Source organism: Schistocerca americana, chromosome 8, assembly GCF_021461395.2.
Source record: "Schistocerca americana isolate TAMUIC-IGC-003095 chromosome 8, iqSchAmer2.1, whole genome shotgun sequence".
Lineage (NCBI taxonomy): Eukaryota > Metazoa > Arthropoda > Insecta > Orthoptera > Acrididae > Schistocerca > Schistocerca americana.
The window spans coordinates 487,642,577-487,664,697 of NC_060126.1; the positions used below are offsets into that span (position 1 = coordinate 487,642,577).

At 43.8% G+C, this 22,121-nt stretch overlaps 1 protein-coding gene across 1 annotated transcript in view; it reads left to right on the top strand.

The window, feature by feature from the left end:
* The window catches only part of LOC124625781, a 128,755-nt gene extending 107,989 nt beyond the window's left edge, over positions 1-20,766 (top strand). Inside the window, exons 5-6 of the mRNA XM_047149228.1 lie at positions 2,697-2,991; positions 19,797-20,766. Coding sequence (XP_047005184.1) covers positions 2,697-2,991; positions 19,797-20,602 — 1,101 coding nt within the window. The 3' untranslated portion in view covers positions 20,603-20,766. The remainder of the gene's footprint in view (positions 1-2,696; positions 2,992-19,796) is intronic.
* The last annotated feature ends 1,355 nt before the right edge of the window (positions 20,767-22,121 follow it).

A 22,121-nucleotide genomic window follows, 5' to 3' on the forward strand; every position in this document is an offset into this window, starting at 1 on the left:
GACTAATGGACAAAGTAATTGATGAGTTACAAAAATATTATGGGAAGGCCATTAGAGATAACTGTGACAATTTAGAGAAGATGGAAAGAGCTGTTTGGAGCACTTCCTTTTGTCGAATATCAACCAATGGAAAGCCATGTCACGCTTTGTGTCCACCTCCAGCAAACACTTGAACACTTGTTGTGAATATAGGCAAGCTGAATTTTCTGGCACCCTGCATGAATTTACACATAAACATTCTCTTCCTTTGGCAGTAATGGAGGCAATAAAACCTATTTACAGAGATCTGGAAAAACCAGAGGTACTAAAGAAGTGTTTACATGGGAAGACCCTGAATGTTAATGAGTCCTTCAATAATGTTGAGTGGTGGCGTGGGCCCAAAAATGTGTTTGTTGGCCTTATGGCTCTAAAGTTAGCATTGTCTGATGCTGTAATAACTTTTAATGGTGGGAACTATGAAAGACTTAAGGTTCTGGAGAAGTTAGGTGTAAGATTTGGATAGAACGCAGGTAAAGGACTGCAGGAACTGGATGAACGTAGTGTACGTGAAGCAGAATTAGCTGCTCAGCAAATGACAAAATGAGCAAGAAAGAAAAGGAGGAGGCAGGCACTGGGCTGTTGTGACACTGAAGAAGACACAGACTATGGTACAGGGCAATTCTAGCTCATAAAAGACGCAGAAATGTGAGTCTGTATTAGAATTTGTGATAAAAAAGTTTTAAACCTCAATATCTCTGAACTACATTTTTTGCAATACATGGCCCATTTTCTAAAGAAGTACTGATGGTAGAGACATGAAATTTTCACAGCATGCCAAGGGTGAGATTTAACACATATGGAGCTACAGTAATTAAAATATCCTTACTTGTTATGTTTTTATGTTCATTTATTTACAAAATTCTGTCAAAAAATTGAGTGTTTGTAAAAAAAAAGATAACATGCCCCACAATAAAAAGTTTAGTGATAATTCTAGTTCAGTGTGTCTAGAAAGGTGCATTCAATAATTATGGAAAATTGTAAGTTGGTGTCTTTAAAAGTTTCCGAGATAGTGGGTCACAAATTCGATAATTTGACATTGGCGGCATAGGACATACAATGTCCCCTTAAACTGCAATGCAACTAATAAATACATGAATTGTATTCCGATAAATTCGGTTTACAGTATGGACACCTTAAATGTAGCCTATTGCCACAATGATGAGCCATGTGCAATCAGCGTAGTATTAACTGTTGGCACTATACGTTGATCTCCATTATTCCCATTTCCAAGTCCGCAGCTGTAGGAACCAAGAGCTTATCTCGTATATTTAATTATTTGAGATTTCTGCAGCCAAATTAGTTTCAGTTAGACTTAAACCATTTACTAAAGCAGACCCATGATATATTTAACGTACTTACAGAACTGATCAAGGGTATTTGTCAAAGTGTGTCGTCAGATGTTTACAATAAATTGTGAACAATTTGTCGTGTTAATAGTTTGTGGATAGCTCTCATTAAGCTATCATTGACTGTGCCTATATCCTATCCTCTAAAATTAAAACAAAGTTCCTATCGTCTCCTCAATCGTAATAAGTGGAATAAAGTGACGTTACAGCAGGATGGTGAAAATTGAGAGGACTGATAAGAAATGGAATTTTCTACACGACCGGAGTGGGATGCGATATTTGGGAACACTGATTAAAATAATAGAATTTCCTTCATAATACTAGAGGGAAGAATCTGTAGTCGCAATACAGAGACGGGAATATATAAGATCGAATATCTAAGGTTGTTGGGTGCAATTAATACTACTAAGGTGAAGGGGTTGGTACAAGGGGAAAAGTCGTTACGTGCTGCATAAAACCGGACTGAATATTGATTCGAAAAAATGGATAATTCGCCAGTGTATTAAAGAACAAAACCGTGGAGCGGTGTTACATACGTAAGAAACTGGAAGCTGTTTGATGTGCCACAGTGGCTTTTTGCCGAACTCATCTAAATGTTGAAAATTTTTATAGCTAAACATTTTATACACCGTTGTTTCCAAGTGTGTTGTGATTAAATTTTAAATGGTTCTTTAATCATTCCGACATCATGTTGGGAAGATATTTATTTCACAACGATGGAAGGTTTGTCCTCATAAAACAATGAAAATAAATACCTTAGATATAAATAAGAGGTGTGACTGGAAAGTTTTAAGAATGGTGGTACCTACATGCTAATGTGATGCACCTTCTTCAAAATAGTCCTCTTCTGACTGAACACACCGACTTCAACGGTGTTTCTACTTTTTGAAACATTCCTGGAAATCTGAGCTACCGAAGCACGACTCACGCCCGGTCCTCACAGCTTTACTTCTGCCAATATCTCGTCCCGTACCTTCCAAACTTTACAGAAGCTCTCCTGCGAACCTTCTGTAATGTTTGGGAGGTAGGAGACGAGATACTGGCAGAAGTAAAGCTGTGAGTACCGGCCGTGAGTCGTGCTTCGGTAGCTCAGATGCTAGAGCACTTGCCCGCAAAAGGCAAAGGTCCCGAGTTCGAGTCTCGGTCGGGCACACAGTTTTAATCCGCCAGGAAGTTTCATATCAGCGCACACTCCGCTGCAGAGTGAAAATCTCATTCTGTTTTCACATTTCTTGAGATTAGACACTGCTGAGGTTAAGTGACATCAGCCGCAGATTGGGACCACGCTCAGGAGTGTTTCTTCCGCGCCAGGTGCTGCGCAGACAGCTTCAGCTGCTGTACCAACAGCAGCAGCTGCAGGAACAGCAGCAGCAGCAGCAGCAGCAGCAGGTGTACCAGCCGCCCTCCGGGGGCGGCGGCGACAGCGAGGTGGTGGTGGTGGAGAGCGACCCGGCGGCGCCGCCCACAGACTACGCCGAGGACGATCCGGGCCAGCGCTACCCCTCGCTGCCGCTGGTGCCCGCCCTGTACGACCCCTCGCACGTGCACGACGTGGGCCGCGACGCCGTCATCGTGGACTCCGCCGCTGCCAGGCAGCCTCAGCAAGGTGGGCGCCCATCATCCACCTCAGCCGTGCACTCCACCCAGACTACGGGTTTCTGCTCCCAGATTTGTTTGCGAAATGTTCGCGTGATGTATCATTGCTAATAACGGAACCTCCCCATCGCACCCCCCTCACATTTAATTATAAGTTGGCATAGTGGATAGGCCTTGAAAAACTGAACACAGATCAATCGAGAAAACAGGAACAAGTTGTGTGGAAGTATGAAAAAAACAAGCAAAATATACAAACTGAGCAGTCCATGCGCAAAATAGTGTAACCTCCCCCTCACTTATCGACCTTAATGACAGTGAAAAATTAAACCGCGTGTACGTAATGCAAATTTGGGAAAAGCAATCGTCGCCGAAGTTAATCTGTCGGTAGAGAGGGAGGAAAGGGTTACATCTAAATGAAAGGAAAAATGCAAATAAAATTGGTGGAAATTAATTTTGAAAAGGGGTAAAGTTAATAAAGAAAGTAAATGTGCGGTCGTTACGTTGACAATTAATTTGCGTTAATTAGATATTTGAGATTTGGGGAAAATTACGGTCGCCAGTCCTATGGAAAACTACTATAATAACTGAAAATGAAAGATTAATGCACATATGATTAGCACTAAAAGCGTGGCAACTGAAGGTTGACGCGTGTTGTGTGAAAACTGAATGTTTGTCAGAAGTAATAAATTTCGCTACACTCTGACTTAATTTAGCAAAAGAATTAATAAAACCGGAAAACTGAAAGTTAATTTAGTGACGGAAATTAATACCGAGCTTTGTTTCTGAAGCACTACGAAATTCAGTAAAATAAGGTTAGTCTTGGGCTACCTCAACAATCATTTCAAAAGCTACTTGAATCTACGCAATTTAGAAATAAGACATTTAACTTTGAACCTGAATTAAATGATTCTGAAGAATTAACAATAGTAAAATTTAGTGCATACCAAGCTGAGCTGCAATCACAGGTAAGCTAAAATATGGTAAGAAAACTCGCACTCTTAATTTGTGCTTGTGCAATCTAAATATTGTAGCCAGCTATGAAAACCTCAACTGAACTTTGAAATTAAAGCAGGGAAATCGAATGATATTACTTTAATGCTGGCGTTTGAATTTCAACGTCACTCTGGTTCATTCTGGAAAAGGAAGGGACCCTGCTTGGTAATGCAATTGGGACAATGAGCAACAAAGGTTCATGCTACGTTGCTGTAATTTGGTGACACAAATTGACCAGTTTGAAAAGCTGAGGTCTGCCATACAGTCCTAAACCTTCACGTGCTTCCAGTATTCTTTGTTGGCTGATTGAAGGTTTGCAGTCGTCGATCGGGGAGGTGGCGAGAGTCACTCATTGTCGGCCGTCGCTGTTACAGAAGCTGGATGTTGGCGCGCCTCCTTCTCGACACGGTCACCAGGCGAAACGGGCTCTTGATGTGCGCCAGCTAATGCTTCCCGTCCGCGACACCGTGTCAGAAACTATTATAGGAAGTCGAGCGCAATTACATGCTGCCATACCCCGAAAGCGCAGCAGCTCGCGGGAGCGTCACACAACACACCTGCTCCACCTCCCTACTCCAGCCAGACTCCGCTCTGCCCGCACTCCACGCAGCAGAGTTAACACTACCAAAGATCCTAAGCACTTTGGTTCTCCACACGACCTTTCGATGTAATCGTTCGATAGCATAGTTTTCCCTAGGCAGGACCCAGAGTAAAATTACAAATAGTATTTACAAATCAAACCAATTATACATCGACATAAATGCATAAATATATATATATATATATATATATATATATATATATATATATATATATATATATACAAATAGTAAAACAATAACAATATACTAAGACAAAGAAATGTCATATCTTCAGGTAACAAAATAAGGACAAGAAATTACAGTACAATAGATGGAAATGGGAGGATATGCATTTCCGGCGTTACAATAGGCAACATCAAGGATAGTGTGAGCTCTGGAGCGCCGTGGTCCCGTGGTTAGCGTGAGCAGCTGCGGAACGAGAGGTCCTTAGTTCAAGTCTTCCCTGTAGTGAAAAGTTTACTTTCTTCATTTTCGCAAAGTTATGATCTGTCCGTTCGTTCATTGACGTCTCTGTTCACTGTAATAAGTTTAGTGTCTGTGTTTTGCTGCCGCACCGCAAAACCGTGCGATTAGTAGACGAAAGGACGTGCCTCTCCAATGGGAACCGAAAACATTTGATCGCAAGGTCATAGGTCAACAGATTCCTCCACAGCAAAACACGTCTGATATATTGTATACGACACTGGTGACGGCATGTGCGTCACATGACAGGAATATGTTGTCGACCCACCTAACTTGTACACTTGGCGAATGGGTAAAAAGATTCTTCTACCTTTCCTGATTTAGGTTTTCTTCTGGATGTGATATTCACTCCCAAAAAAGTGATGAAAACATAAGAGTTCGTCACATAAACTGCAACAAATGAATGCAACAGTTTCACAGTTGCACAGTTTTCCCCGTTCTCTGTCAAAACATATGTTTTTAACGTTTTCAAATTTTTCCGTGTGTAGACCGTCAAATCATGTTTATGTCCAAGCAAATCTGAACATGCCCTGGAATTTTGGAGAGCGAAGTTGATTATGTGTGAGTGCCTGAACTTTGAATTTGTCTGAAAGTACAAAATTAAACTTGTCACTCGAGGGAAGACTGAAACCAAGGACCTCTCGTTGCGCAGCTACTCACGCTAACCACGGCACCACGGCGCTCCTGAGCTCATACTATCCTTGATGTGACCTATCTAGCGCATGGACTATTCAGTTTGTATATTTTGCTTATTTGTACGTAGTTCCACACAACTTCTTCCTGTTTTTTCGATTGATCTGTGTTCAGTTTTACAAAGGCCTATACACTGTGCCAACTTATAATTAAATCTGTGGGGGGTGCGATGGGGAGGTTCCCTTGTAAGCAACACAGCTCGACGAAACTCGGCCCATACTCAGAAACAACTGCTGCAGTATCGTACAGAAGGTAACTGAGAGAAATACGAAAAGAGGGGAAGACAGATGAGGCTGCCATTCAAAGATAATAATTACATTGGAGTCATCGCGATTTCCTCCACCAATGTGGTTGACAGCTGTTGGATGGTCGATGGTCCATATGGACGTGCTGTAGTAGGCGAGAGCTGGGCAAAACGGCCAGGCTAGGCCACTCCTATTTTTTTGAGTAGCGATCGATGACAATGCTTGGAAATGAGTGATTATAATCTACTACTATTGAAGTAGTATGTAGAATACCTGAATCACCTTAGTATCAAATTAAGTATTTTAAACAATTCAATTTCCACAGAGTGGCAAAATGGTTACCTTGCCCGACATGAGCGGTCAAAATGGTTCAAATGGCTCTGAGCACTATGGGACTCAACTGGTGAGGTCATAAGTCCCCTAGAACTTAGAACTACTTAAACCTAACTAACCTAAGGACAACACACACATCCATGCCCGAGGCAGGATTCGAACCTGCGACCGTAGCGGTCGCGCGGTTCCAGGCTGTAGCGCCAGAACCGCTCGGCCACCAACGGCCGGCCGAGCGGTCAAAGTGGACATTTACCTTTAAACTCAAGAATTAGGGATAAAAGATGATCTGACAAAGAAAAAATACACTACTGGCCATTAAAATTGCTACACCAGGAGGACGACGCGCTATAGACGCGAAATTTAACCGACATGAAGAAGATGATGTGATATGCAGATGATTAGCTTTTCAGAGCATTCACACAAGGTTGGCGCCGGTGGCGATACCTACAACGTGCTGACATGAGGAATGTTTCCAACCGATTTCTCATACACAAACAGCAGCTGACCGGCGTTGCCTGGAGAAACGGTGTTGTGATGTCTCGTGTAAGGAGGAGAAATGCGTGCCATCACGTTTCCGACTTTGATAAAGGTCGGACTGTAGCCTATCGCGATTGCGGTTTATCGTATCGCGACATTGCTGCTCGCGTTGGTCGAGATCCAATGATTGTTAGCAGAATATGGAATCGGTGGGTTCAGGAGGGTAATACGTAACGCCGTGTTCGATCCCAACGGCCTCGTATCACTAGCAGTCGAGATGACAGGCATTTTATCCGCAAAGCTGTAACGGATCGTGCAGCCACGTCTCGATGGCTCAGTCAACAGATGGGGACGTCTGTAGAACATATGCACGAACAGTTCGACGACCTTTGCAGCATCATTGACTATCAGCTCGGAGACCATGGCTGCGGGTAACCTTGACGCTGCATCACAGACTGGAGCGCCTGCGATGGTGTACTCAACTATGAACCTGCGTGCACGAATGGCAAAATGTCATTTTTTCGGATGAATCCAGGTTCTGTTTACAGCATCGTGATGGTTCAAATGGTTGAAATGGCTCTGAGCACTATGGGACTTAACTTCTGAGGTCATCAGTCGCCTAGAACTTAGAACTACTTAAACCTAACTAACCTAGGGACATCACACACATCCATGCCCGAGGCAGGATTCGAACCTGCGACCGTAGCGGGCTCGCGGTTCCAGACTGAAGCGCCTAGAACCGCACGGCCACACCGGCCGACGTGATGGTCGCGTCCGTGTTTGGCGACATCGCGGTGAACGCACATTGGAAGCGTGTATTCGTCATCGCCATACTGGCGTATCACCCGGCGTGATGGTATGGGGTGCCATTGGTTACACGTCTCGGTCACCTCTTGTTCGCATTGAGGGAACTTTGAACAGTGGACTTGTTACGACCCGTGGGTCTACCCTTCATTCGATCCCTGCGAAACCCTACATTGGAGCAGGATAATGCATGACCGCATGTTGCAGGTCCTGTACGGGCATTTCTGGATACAGAAAATGTTCGACTGCTGCCCTGGCCAGCACATTCTCCGGATCTCTCACCAATTGAAAACGTCTGGTCAATGGTGGCCGAGCAACTGTCTCGTCACAATACACCAGTCACTACTCTTGATGAGCTGTGGTATCGTGTTGAAGCTGCATGGGCAGCTGTACCTGTACACGCCATCCAAGCTCTGTTTGACTCAATGCCCAGGCGTATCAAGGCCGTTATTATGGCCAGACGTGGTTGTTCTGCATACTGGTTTCTCAAATCTATGCACCCAAATTGCGTGAAAATGTAATCACATGTCAGTTCTAGTATTATATATTTGTTCTATGAATACCCGTTTTTAAAAATGGATCTGAGCACTATGGGACTTAACATCTGAGGTCATCAGTCCCCTAGAACTTAGAACTACTTAAACCTACCTAACCTAAGAACCTCAAACACATCCATGCCGGAGGCAGGATTCGAACCTGCGATCGTAGCGGTCGGGCGGTTCCAGACTGAAGCGCCTAGAACCGCTCGGCCACAACGGCCGGCGTAACAATTTTAATGGCCAGTACTGTATGTTCCATTGTGAAACACGATTCGAAATACAGTTTTCACAAGCAAAAGGTATACCGTGTTCCTTAACTCTTTCTCACGGTTCTTGAGCCTAGATGGGGCACAATTGGTACTTAATCCACTACTCTTCAGGCCTTAATTTTTTTTTTCAGTACATGCACTCTGTGTCTTCATCGTTATCGTTAAAGAGACTCCTTCCTGCTTTTTGCAGTTTTCTTTTTAGAGGCTTTCTTCTCTTCTGCTGCTTTTTATCTTTCGTTCGCTCTACTTTCTTTTTCTTCTCTTTCTTTCTTTGCCGCTTCTAGGTCATTATTGTAAGGAACTGCTTATAAGTATCGCCACGTGGGCCTCTCTTCTGGTCGCTACTTTTGCGTTTTCCCCCTAGACAAGTAGCCAGGAGCTACCGTCGATGTGGCCGCTTTTCTCGCATTGATGCCATTACGCACAAACTGTGCACCCTCTAGTAATATGACCGAACTTTTAATAAACAAAGTAGGATTGTGGCGTCAAGATATCACAATTTCAACACAATTTATTCAAAAAGGTGTAACTGACATGCTCTCTCAACAATAAATACCCTATTGGCCACGGGTCGTAACACATCTGAAATGTAACTTCCACTGTTCAAAGTGCCGTCAAAGCGAACAAGAGGTGACCGAGACGTGTAACCAATGCCACCCCATACCATCACGCCGGGTGATACGCCAGTATGGCGATGACGAATACACGCTTCCAATGTGCGTTCACCGCGATGTCGCCAAACACGGATGCGACCATCGTGATGTTGTAACCAGAACCTGGATTCATCCGAAAAAATGACGTTTTGCCATTCGTGCACCCAGGTTCGTCGTTGAGTACACCATCGCTGCCGTTCCTGTCTGTGATGCAGCGTCAAGGGTAACCGCAGCCTTGGTCTCAGAGCTGATAGTCCATGATGCTGCAAACGTCGTCGAACTGTTCGTGCAGATGGTTGTTGTCTTGCAAATGTCCCCATCTGTTGACTCAGGGATCGAGATGTGGCTGCACGATCCGTTACAGCCATGCGGATAAGATGCCTGTCATCTCGACTACTAGTGATACGAGGCCATTGGGATCCAGTACGGCGTTCCGTATTACCCTCCTGAATCCACCGATTCCATATTGCGCTAACAGTCATTGGATGTCGACCAACGCGAGCAGCAATGTCGCGATACGATAAACCGCAATCGTGAGAGGCTACAATCCGACCTTTATCAAAGTCGGAAACGTGATGGTACGCATTTCTTCTCCTTACACGAGGCATCACAACAACGTTTCACCAGGCAACGCCGGTCAGCTGCTGTTTGTGTATGAGAAATCGGTTGGAAACTTTCTTCATGTCCACACGTTGTAGGTGTCGCCAGCGGCGCCAACCTTGTGTGAATGCTCTGAAAACTAATCATTTGCATATCACAGCATCTTCTTCCTGTCGGTTAAATTTTGCGTCTGTAGCGCGTCGTCTTCGTGGTGTAGCTATTGTAATGGCCAGTAGTGTACAAGAAGTGACCACTTACTTTACATTAGGATAAGTAAAATCCGCAGAAGTTGTTATAACTACGTGGAGCGTCACAGTAGACAGGTTAGGCTTCAGGCGGTGACTGGGTCCTCTAGGCAGAATAAGCTGGGGTAGTTCAGGCGAGATGCCGCTACCGTATAGCTGTCGGGACCCCAGTTGTGACTTTGTCCGAGATGGCCACTTTGCCCTGGTCTCCCTTACGTCATCCCAACGCATCCCACACGTGCTTGCTGGGATTTAAGTCTGGGGAACGGGCAGGCCATTCCCCGAATATGCTCTCGTTCCCAACAGTTCCACCACCTGCCGTGTTCGATGTGCATGTGCGCTGCCATACATGACAATGAAGTCTCGGTGGAATGCATACGTGCAAAACTTGTAAATGGAAGGAGTACACTGTCACAGTAACATTGCTCGGTGGGTTTAGCATGTTCAAAGAAAAACAGGTGTTGACAGATGTGAAAATTACCGAACTATCAGTTTAGTAAGTCACGGCTGCAAAATACTAACGCGAATTCTTTACAGACGAATGGAAAAACTGGTAGAAGCCGACCTCGGGGATGATCAGTTTGGATTCCGTAGAAATATTGGAACACGTGAGCCAATACTGACCCTACGACTTAGCTTGGAAGCTAGATTAAGAAAAGGCAAACCTACGTTTCTAGCATTTGTAGACTTAGAGAAAGCTTTTGACAATGTAGACTGGAATACTCTCTTTCAAATTCTGAATGTGGCAGGGGTAAAATACAGGGAGCGAAAGGCTGTTTACAATTTGTGCAGAAACCAAATGGCAGTTATAAGAGTCGAGGGACACGAAAGGGAAGCAGTGGTTGGGAAGGGAGTGAGACAGGATTGTAGCCTATCCCCGATGTTATTCAATCTGTATATTGAGCAAGCAGTAAAGGAAACAAAAGAAAAATTCGGAGTAGGTATTAAAATCCATGGAGAACAAATAAAAACTTTGAGGTTCGCTGATGACATTGTAATCCTGTCAGAAACAACAACGGACTTGGATGAGGAGTTGAACGGAATGGACATTGTCTTGAAAGGAGGATATAAGATGGACATCAACAAAAGGAAAACGGGGATAATAGAATGTAGTCGAGTTTACTCGGGCGATGCTAATGGAATTAGATTAGTGAATGAGACATTTAAATTAGTAAAGGAGTTTTGCTATTTGGGGAGCAAAATAACTGATGATGGCAGAAGTAGAGAGGATATAAAATGTAGACTGGCAATGGCAAGGAAAGCGTTTCTGAAGAAGAGAAATTTGTTAACATCGAGTATAGATTTAAGTCAGGAAGTCGTTTCTGAAAGTATTTGTATGGAGTGTAGCCAATTATGGAAGTGAAACGTGGACGATAAAAAGAAGAGAATAGAAGCTTTCGAAATGTAGTGCTACAGAAGAATGCTGAAGATTAGATGGGTAGATCACATAACTAATGAGGTGGTATTGAATAGAATTGGGGAGAAGAGGACTTTGTGGCACAACTTGACTAGAAGAAAGGATCGGTTGGTAGGGCATATTCTGAGGCATCAAGGGATCACCAGTTTAGTACTGGAGGGTAGCGTGGAGGGTAAAAATCGTAGAGGAAGACCAAGAGATGAATACACTAAGCAGATTCAGAAGGATGTTGGCTGCAGTAGGTATTGGGAGATGAAGAAGCTTGCACAAGATAGAGTAGCATGGAGAGCTGCATCAAACCAGTCTCAGGACTGAAGACCACAACAACAACAACTCTCATGTAGCAGTATGCACCTCCACCCCCATTACATCTACACGTGCTGAAGGATCATGTTCGACTATGTTCCTGAGCGCATTATGTGTTCCCACGTGTTGCCGTATGAGGGTAAGTCCAGCAGTATCAAGCACGACCATTTTGTTGCTCCAGTTGTTATAGTCTGAGGAGACATAATGTTGCACAGGCGTAGTGTCCTTCAAATCTTTGAACGTCGTACACTCGTCGGTCAATGTTATCGTGACATTATGCGCCTTCTCCATGTGCTTCTTTTTAGGGGTGCATTCGGCCCTGACTTCGTTTTTATGGATGAAGGTGAGCGACTGGATCGGACTTCGTAGATGGAGGAGCCCTTAGCAATGAGAGGATGTTCAGCGAATGGACTCGGCTGGCCGTTCCCCATACGTAAAAGCCATAGAGCGTGTGTGGTGTGCGTTGGGATGACATTGCAGCATGTCTATATGCCCAGCGATCAGCCAGCAGTTGTAAACCGCGTTAGTGGAGGGACTGAAAGTCGTGCCACGAGAAGTCCTTACCAACCTTTTCACCAGCGTGGGAACACTTTGCAGAACATGCATTGCCGTTCCGTGGTGACCAAGCACCCTATTAAGAACTATGTCGTCCCGCCTTTTGTAATGCCCAGGGAACCATCGCGATGACTTCACTGCAATTATTGTCTTTGAATCAAAGTGTCACTTCTGCTGCCCTCATTGAGTATTTGTTTCAGTCCCCCACTGTGCTATAGTGTAACCGTGCATGGTACAGGTTTCATCGAGTCATGGTGCTCAGTAGTGGCACATCATGGAAAATTTACTTTCGCCCTTAATATTGCATACAGGCCTACTTGCAACATTTTTAGCAGATAAGAGTTCTTTTACAGACGGGGAATTTAAAGCAACTCTTATTTCGCGAACGGTGCTCTTTTTCTTGCTGTCCAAATCCTGGTTAAATACAGGAAATTTGTTCAAGGAGATGTCAAGAGAACGGAACGGAACGTGAAGCAACGGCACAGATAAATGATGCAGTGTTAATACTAGACGGAAAATCAACATGACATCAATTCGCTCAACCAAGTACCGAACGTTGATAGTGAGGCTATGAGATAGCATGTGTAATACAGAAAGTATGAATATAGTTTCCGAATTAAGAAACTACTAACGATAAAGTTTATTAATTGTCTAAGAAAACTTTGTAAGGGATGTTCCTGATCAATTTTCTACGATAACCGGTACGAAGTGAAACAACATTTCAAAACGTCGACTTTAATTTGCTAACGACAATATATGGACCCCGTTCAACTCATCCATAGTGTTTTTTTTCCTACATACCAAATAACGTCAGAAACAAAAGTATCTTTCTCCTCCAGTACAGCTGAGTTATATCTTAAAAAAAGTTATTTAACAGAAACTGATTCACCAATTTATGTTCTTATTTATCTACAATGTAGGTATCAGCTCTACTCAGTTATTGTAAAACCTAAATCATTTTTCACTTTCAGGTATCTCTCTTGTGAAAGAACACTCAATAAAAGATATCTAAGTCATTATAGAACATTTACTAATTCTTAAAAAACAAAGAAAAATAATAAAATAAATGTTAAGGAGAGACAAAAGCACGAAATCCAATACCCTCACAGCGCCGTCAAACCTTGAGCTTGACGTTCTGTTCCGTCTCGTCCCGTCCCGTTCCGTTCCGTTAACGGCCTGCGTGAACGTCGTCATGTTGGTTTTTCGTTCCGTCTCGTTGTGTTTCGGCAAGTGTGAATCGACCTAAAAGTGAGTTGTCTGATGGGAACACAGATCATTGCTTCTCGAGGGCTGTTCTCTCACCTTTCTGACGAAATACTGGTCAGACACAGCCTCCGTAATTCTACTCTAAGAACTATATTCTTTACTGTTAGATTAAAGTGGTTTGGAATTCTTCTTCTCAGATGTTAAATCAAACTGGCATCGACCACAATTTTATGTATTCACATTATCACATTCCAAGTTGAAGATGTTGAACTAAACCATGAAACTAATGGCAGTATAGCCCCATGCGGAGAGTCAGCTATGGAGAGCGAAATACGGTTATTGCAGAATGGAACGGAATTCTATGATAGGATGTGCGACGGGGAAGGGATGCGGAAGAGGAAAGGTTTTACCTGTTGTATTACGCATACTCTCAAAACTGTTAGCCATAATACTTCTTAAAATACCAGAGGAGGGCAAAATGCTGTTGGGAAACATTTTCTGTACATTCATTTGCATTTATTAGTGATTTCTGATGTCAACCAATGAGGTTACCATAGGAAGTACAACTTTAAGAGGCATTTGTTTGAAACTACATATGAAAGGATTACACTGTTATTTAAAGGTATCGGGCTTATATCGAGAGCATTGTGAACAACGTAATTGTCACCGGGTGGTAGTTTAGGCTGCATGTGCGCAGTCAGCTGCAGTGAGTTTCGGATGTGGGGCGGACGTGCATCTTCATTATGGACAAGTACAAAACACAACGTTGTGCAGAGAATATTTCTTAATGGTAACATTAATTTCTGTACTGGTAAATACGATCGTGATCGTTCGTGTATTTGTTCGCAGCAGATGCTGTAGCTTAGGGAAATCTACAACTGTTGATATTAGGAATGAATTGAACATCAAGAGAAAGAAATAAAACGTAATGAACATATTAACAGACTAAGTAGTCAACAACTGCCTTTTAAATCTTAAGATATACTCGTACATCAGAAAGGATATAAAGCTTAGGGAGGCCGAGGAAAGGACGGGTGTCCAAAGTGAAAAATGGAAACTGTTTCTAGTGAAGAAGATGTATAACGAGAAGACAAGGAAAAAAAGATCAATTATCAAAGCTTCTAGCAAACTGGAATTCATCTCATTTTGAGTTTATTGTCACAATGCATGGCAGTGTGCTTTGTTTTCCTTCATTTACTGTTTTAAGTCAGCAATTCATTTTTACTACAGTCCGAGCAGCATTAATAAATGCAACGTTCAGTGCGTTAGAATACAAAATCTTTTAGTTCGGTTTTAACGCATTTACGACATAGATCGAAAGTGAAAATTTCGTAGTATCGTAGTAATTTTAAGCACTTGATAATGAGAAAACGTAGTTCCGAAACATGTTGTGGTATCGATGAGACGGTTATACGATGGCTTCACAACAGATAATAGATCACTAAAGTTGATAAAAACTACTTGGTATATTAACGTAGGCTCTTCATTAGAGGTGAAGCGATAAAACCTCGTTTTTGGTGATTAATGCTGTTTGGTTACTGTTCCCTCGTCATCGGTTTCTTAGCTTTATTTCGCTAGTTGATAAATATGGGAGTTCAATTTTTGTTTTTTTGATCGTACTGTTCCATCTTCCTTTGAAGAAGGCAGTGTAATTCCTTTGCACCTACATGGAGCCGAAACAAGACGAGCATCACGGCTACCATCAGTCACTAAAATTTGTCTAAGATGAATAGTTACAACACGTGTAATCTTCTGAAGCACATAATGCTCCTTTTTGATATACTTTTAACAGGCAAACCTATTAGCAGTATCGATATGGACGATGTTAACCGAAACAGGTGAGATGAAAAATGCATGTATATGTATATATATGTGTGTGTACGCAGCATGTTGGTATTGGTGTGAAAAATAACTTATATGTTAATATTTAATGAGCGCATGTTTGTGTTTCTCTGTAAATGTTCAAGCTTCATATTGAGCTTTATGTGCAATTTCAGTGTATGCAGTCTCTTTCTGACTTTTTCTTACTTCAGCAATAGCCCAAAAATCTCACTGAAAACCAATTTTTCATTAATTACGTTAAGAGGCCGCTTGTATTTGTGTGTGTTTGTGCTCTAAGTAACAGGTGAACAATTAATATGAAGAGCTTTGACTATGCTGCAATGCAATTTGTTTAGGTAGCACATTTGTTTCAAATTACTGGATTATGTGAACTATTTTCTCTAGCTTTTCCTTCATCCTTTGCATTCATTAAGGCACTATAGCCATATTAATATCTTGCTTCTTGTGCAGAGCAATATTATTAATCTCCAAAAGTGTATCGGAAACTTTTTTTTGTTGATCACTTCATACCAAATAACGAAAAGGCAAAAGTCATGGTTATGAACGAGAAAGGAGATCGGGACAAGACTGGCATAAAAAAAGGTAGTGAGCAACTCGAGGAATTAACTGAATTTCACTATCTCCGTAACATTGCGTAGGAAAACAATAGCTGCCTCAAGGAAATCAAGAGAAGACTAACACACACTAAGAATTCCTTTCAAAATAAGAAGAATCTTCCACTGCAGAAGCACATCATGTCCCTCAATACGAAAAGATTTGTGAAGACCTTTGTGTGGAGCGTGCTGACATACAGATGTGAAATCTGGGCGTTAGCAAAGCACGGGAACGCTCACTTTGAAGATGCGGAGAAATCTTGTTCTGGAGCAGAATTACAAGAACTAGCTGGGGACAGAAAAGCAAGTGAGATAGTTCTAAAGAAAATAGGAGAGAAGAAACTACTACTCAAAGTTATAGGTCAACGCAAAACAAAGCTTGTTGGACACTTAATCAGGCATGATATTAGGATACGAAACATTTTCTTAGGTAAGACTGTAAGGAAGCTACAGAGACCTGGCTTAGCCTTCTGAAAGGAGAAGAAGAAGAAAAGAAAAAGAAGACCGTTTCATTCCTCCATTAGGGTGTGAATGGGCTGTCAGATATCATAAAGCGAGCTTCAGACTTCATATTTTTATAAATTACGGTGGTAGAATATTAAAATGTAGTTAAAAATAAGAAATCGATGTATGTAAAATGTGTTGACGAATAGAGCCAAGTCACGATTAGAGGGCTAGGCATGGCTGACGATGTCCAGAAAATGCCCCTGGTGCATGAGATTTGTAACTGGACGACAGCTGACGTGCATTTCGATAATGACACAGATGACCTCCAAAGGACTGGAGAAGGGGAATTCCAGTTGCACGACCAAGAGCAAAGGTTTGATCTACGTTATCGACGAGCGCAGCAGATACTGGCATACATAAAAGGATCAGTGAGTGGGCACGCAGGATGTATAGTAATATGGATAGCAGGATACTGATATAGGTTTCGCGGGGCAGTTGGAGTTATACATGATAATATTACGAATATTAGAAGTGCAGTGGCAGCTGGTTGTGAATAATGAAGGATGGAGGCCATTTTTTACGGACGGGAGGGAAGATGAACTATAGGCGATATGAAGGAAAGATTTCGCTAAGGATTTCTGAAGTAGGAAGCGAGAGTTGGTTAAAGCTACGTCGGGAAAGGATATGTGGTGTGTGGAGGTGAAGAGAAGAAGGCATGTGTTGGCTCAGGATGGATGAGAAATGAGGAAGAAGGAAGGAATGAAAAGTGTAGTCCCACCGATGAAGTCGTTAGAGACGGAGCACAAGATCGGTGGGGAGAATGATGGAAAATCGAAATTAGTTGTTCCTTTACCAAACGAACCATTCCGGCATCTGGGTTAAGCGATTTTGGGAGACCACCACCGAGTGGTTTGGTGACGGTTTGAACCACCTCCCCCTCAAATGTGACTCCAGTGTCTTAAACACAGCACCACCTTCCTCGGTGAGAAGCAGGGTACGGTGTGATTTCGCGGATGAAGTTTATTGAGTGTGTAGTATTTCCGGAGGTGAGGCGGTTGGGAACTCAATCAGCTGCCATCTCGAAAACCTGTAATCCATACGATCTACTGTAAATTTTATCCAGGTACAATTCTATACACAAGTTCATTTCCGTCTTGTCTCTGGGTATTGTACTGGGCGTTTCCACTTCATTGCTGCTTTCAGAGTCGCCCACTGGCTAATTTTTGAGGATCAGTCCTCGATTGCATGTACGTGTGGTAACAGCATGCCGATGACACCTCAGTCGCCTGTTTACGTGTTTAGCTTCTCTCTTTACCTCTCTCTTTAGGGTGCGTCCCCATTTTATTTGTAAGTTATCACTCACTCTGCTACTCTGCATGTACAAAGAAGGTGATGTGAGATCTGTTAGCGCAGCTAGAGGATGGCAGTGCATGTGAGCCACTCAGCTAAGAGCGGAGTCTCTCCAGTATTGACAAGCATGCCGACAAAGACAAATATTTTCAGGATCTACGATCGGCGATCGCCAAAACTCCAGTGACACGTCGGAGACCCTAGTGAATTCTGGAGGAGATGTTCTTGGTCACGACGCCGATTCTGCGCGGCGGTTCATCGTCGTGTATGCGGACAGCGCAACCGCAGACAATACTATTAGTGAAAACGATGACGAGAAGCCTTCAGCGAAACATGTGCGTTCAGTGCTGCAAAATACGAGCACTTCCGACGTCGCCGCCCAGCAGAATCACACTGCAACTGCAACTCGGCGGGCTAGAAGGGGCAGGATAACTATATACGACTACATCAAAGAACGCGACCCCGAGAAGATGGCCAGAGATTTCCCAGAGTCGTACCTGATACAGGAAATTTTCAACTCGACGAGAGCTTTAAGGCGTAATGATGATGACACGGATGATCTCCAGAGGGCCGCGGAAAGGGAATTCCAGTTCCTACACAAAATTGGTGGGGCCAAGAGCCGTGGTCGATCTATGTTAGCAGCAGATGTGGTGACCTCGGATTCTGGTAATAGGCGGAAGACGTTCTACAAAGCTGGAGTTGTCCTGCCAGACTTGAGCTATCCTACAAGGCACAGTGGAGTATCAGAGACGTCTAGGCAGGGAGGTGGCGCTGCCTTCCCTGGAGGAGAACCAATTACCAATCGAGGCTTTTCGACAAGTTATAATGGAAATGGAGGTACATACAGACCGCATTTCACATATGTTGAGAATAGAGGAATCGATATCTCCAGGAAAGGACAGTCCAGCCTTAGCCACAGATATGACGATAGTTCTTTGATTTCCACCGAGGGAGAGATTTCTCGTAATTACTCTGTCTCGTCAGTCAATTCTGCTTCACAAGATTCTCCACACCCTGTTTACCACCCACCCACTAACTCATACTCTAATCAGACGCAAGCGGCTGTACATGTTGTGTACAACGAAGCAGGACGCTCGAATGAGCACAGAAAACACTCTTCCTTACCAGGTGTTAGTCCTCTAAATCCACAACAAGAAGGTAACCTGGGAGCATACGACCTGCGTCATTTTCAGGAGCCTTATAATCATCAGCAATTACCTTCAGACGCATACTCTAGGCCCCAGGAGCATTCCAGATCACGTTATGTACCACAACCAGTTTATTACAATGGTAATAGCTACTCTGACGTTAATGAGACTCAGGTGGCTGTACATGTTGTGTACAACGAAACAGGACGCTCGAATGAGCACAGAAAACACTCTTCCTTACCAGGTGTTAGTCCTCTAAATCCACAACAAGAAGATAGCCTGGGATCATACGACCTGCGTCATTTTCAGGAGCCTTATAATCATCAGCAATTGCCTTCAGACGCATACTCTAGGCCCCAGGAGCATTCCAGATCACGTTATGTACCACATCCAGTTTATTACAATGGTAATAGCTACTCTGAAGTTAATGAGACTCAGGTGGCTGTACATGTTGTGTACAACGAAGCAGGGCGCTCGAATGAGCACAGAAAACACTCTTCCTTACCAGGTGTTAGTCCTCTAAATCCACAACAAGAAGATAGCCTGGGATCATACGACCTGCGTCATTTTCAGGAGCCTTATAATCATCAGCAATTACCTTCAGACGCATACTCTAGGCCCCAGGAGCATTCCAGATCACGTTATGTACCACATCCAGTTTATTACAATGGTAATAGCTACTCTGACGTTAATGAGACTCAGGTGGCTCTAGATTCATCATTTAACGGAACAGACAATGATGGGAACGGAGGGCAGTATCAATTGTTCGACGGCAGCTCTGTAGCTTCCTCGCATTTTGGAACAATGGTGACTACTCAGCGACGAAATAATGAAAGGGTACCGACTAGGAACTACTTCCCGGAAGGCAGAATGCCGGTTGTTGTTGGGGATGATGTTGCCAATAGTACCCCACACAGCAAGTATGGTGCACTGTTTTACAAAGTTGACTCAGATGGTGATGGAAGTCGCGGTACTGATAGTGACCACAGTATTTTTAGGGTCAGCTCTCAAACTGTCGCCCCACCCCACGTTTCAGGCGGTTTCTACAGCAAGGGGAGCACTGCCCACAGCGACCAGTCGACCCATTACGGCGGCCACCCGTCGGGCGTCACCAACGTCGGAGGGTACCCACCTGTGGCCATGCAGTACCTACAGGACATTGCCAGAAGAGCTGACACGCCAGTCTACAGGCAGGCCGGGAGCAAGGAGGCAGTCATCCTCAACAACCTGATCGGCAGGAGCGCTTCGTCGAAGGCCAGATCTCTCGAAGCTCCTGCTGGGGAAGCAGGTAAAGTTGCAGATCGAGAGGGCGGATCTGGTGCCAGTAAAGAGGAGCTGGTGGCGGAGACGGTGGCTGCCGGCTCCTCCAGAGACGAACACGCGGCAGCGGCCGAGACCGAGGCTGGAGAGGCCAACAGAGCTACTCCTGGAAACCAGCGGTCGGTGGTGTCGCTGAAGGACGGGCCAGCGGAGTCGTACAGCGCCATGTACATCTACCCGGGGCGCCAGGCCAAGGCGGCGTCTCCCAAGGCCGCCGCGATGCCGCAGCCGCAGGTGGATGGCGGGTTCTTCTACAGCTTCCACCACCCGGTCATCCCAGTGGCCGTGCAGGTGGCGCAGCCTGTGGGAGCCGACGCCGCCGACGCCGACGCCGCCGCCGACGCCAAGGCGCCCCCGCGGGGACTCAGTGTCTCGCAGAGGGCGTCGCTGTACGACGCGGTGCCCGTCGCTGCAGTCCACGACGCCCAGGTGCCGCCGTACCTGCGTGGCGCCGTCACAGACCACCAGACCAAGCCCGTCTTCATACACTACGACCCGGCCGAAGCGGCTGCTGCTAGCTAGGTACTGCTGGACGATCTCCCTTCCTCACACAATCCGTACATGTCCATTATAATTATCCGGGTTGTTATGCCGTGGTCGGTTGATGAATTCTGTGTCAATTCCCAACGTTTCGTCCCCGTCTGCGGGAGACATCTTCAAGGGGGCCTGTAGCTCGATGGAAGCTCCAACACACCCACTGGCTCGCTACTGACAGTCAACGTTGAGAATTGACACAGAATTCATCAACCGACCACAGCATAACAGCCCGGATAATTATAATGGACATGATATTTCCGGCCGTGGAAGTCTACATTTTAGTAACAATCCGTACAGTGACTAGATCACCTCCAAATGCACTTACCACAAATTGCGCACAGCATCCAGATAATGAGGTCTCACTTCTCACTCGCCAATTAGGCATACATCTGGTGTGTGCCACAAAAAAATATTCTTTACGTAAGAATAATTTTTAACGACTCCACATGACTATGGGACTGATTAATACGAAGTGTCAAGATATGAGCAGTCTCAGAATAAAATCAGAACTGAAACTTCTCATATATATAGTGAAAAACATTTTGTACTGTCGCTTATGTTGTAGATAGAGAAGTACATTCTGCCATCCACTTCGTTTTGCATTGCATCGATGTGGATGTGCAATAACTATCACTTGTCTTTTGAAACTGAGGCTTATTTTTGTTTCCATCCAATTGGTTTTTGGTATCTTCAGTAGTAAACAAAGAAGATAAATGGAATATTGTTAACTTGACTATGAAAATGTATGTGAAATCTTATGCGACTTAACAGCTAAGGTCATCAGTCCCTAAGCTTGCACACTGCTTAACCTAAATTATCCTAAGGACAAACACACACACCCATGCCCGAGGGAGGACTCGAACCTCCGCCGGGACCAGCCGCACAGTCCATGACTGCAGCGCCCAAGACCGCTCGGCTAATCCCGCGCGGCACTTGACTATCATCGTTTCTTTGTTGAAGTATGTAGTGTCTCCGGTAGCACTTTTGGGTTAACTTAACATTCAAATGATTTAAAAATATTTCGCTCCTAGAAGTGTAATGATCCTAGCAGCATTTGTACGTTAACTTAATACTGATATTGCTTACAAATATCTTCTTGTAGATATGAAATGCACTGTACGCACACATCTAAGTTAACTTAACAAATACATCATTTATAAATAATATGAAATCTTAAGTCGTCCTAAAAATACTACTATGTAAAACTAAAAACAAAATGCTTCTAGTTAAGTAAATAGTTACTTTCCTTGTAGACCAATGAAGATACCAGAATAGTTAAGAGAAACAAGTATGATTATAAACAAATATAATATTCAGTTGCAAAAGACAATAAAAAGTTTTTCTTATCTACAAGGTAAGCAGAATAGATATAGCAATTAAGAATGCCTACAAATATTAACTATACCATTACTACATCATGGACTTACATACAATGTTGTGAAAAGCTGTTTAAATGGGGCATCTGCGCTATTTATAAACTTGATTATTACTTCATAGTTTTCAG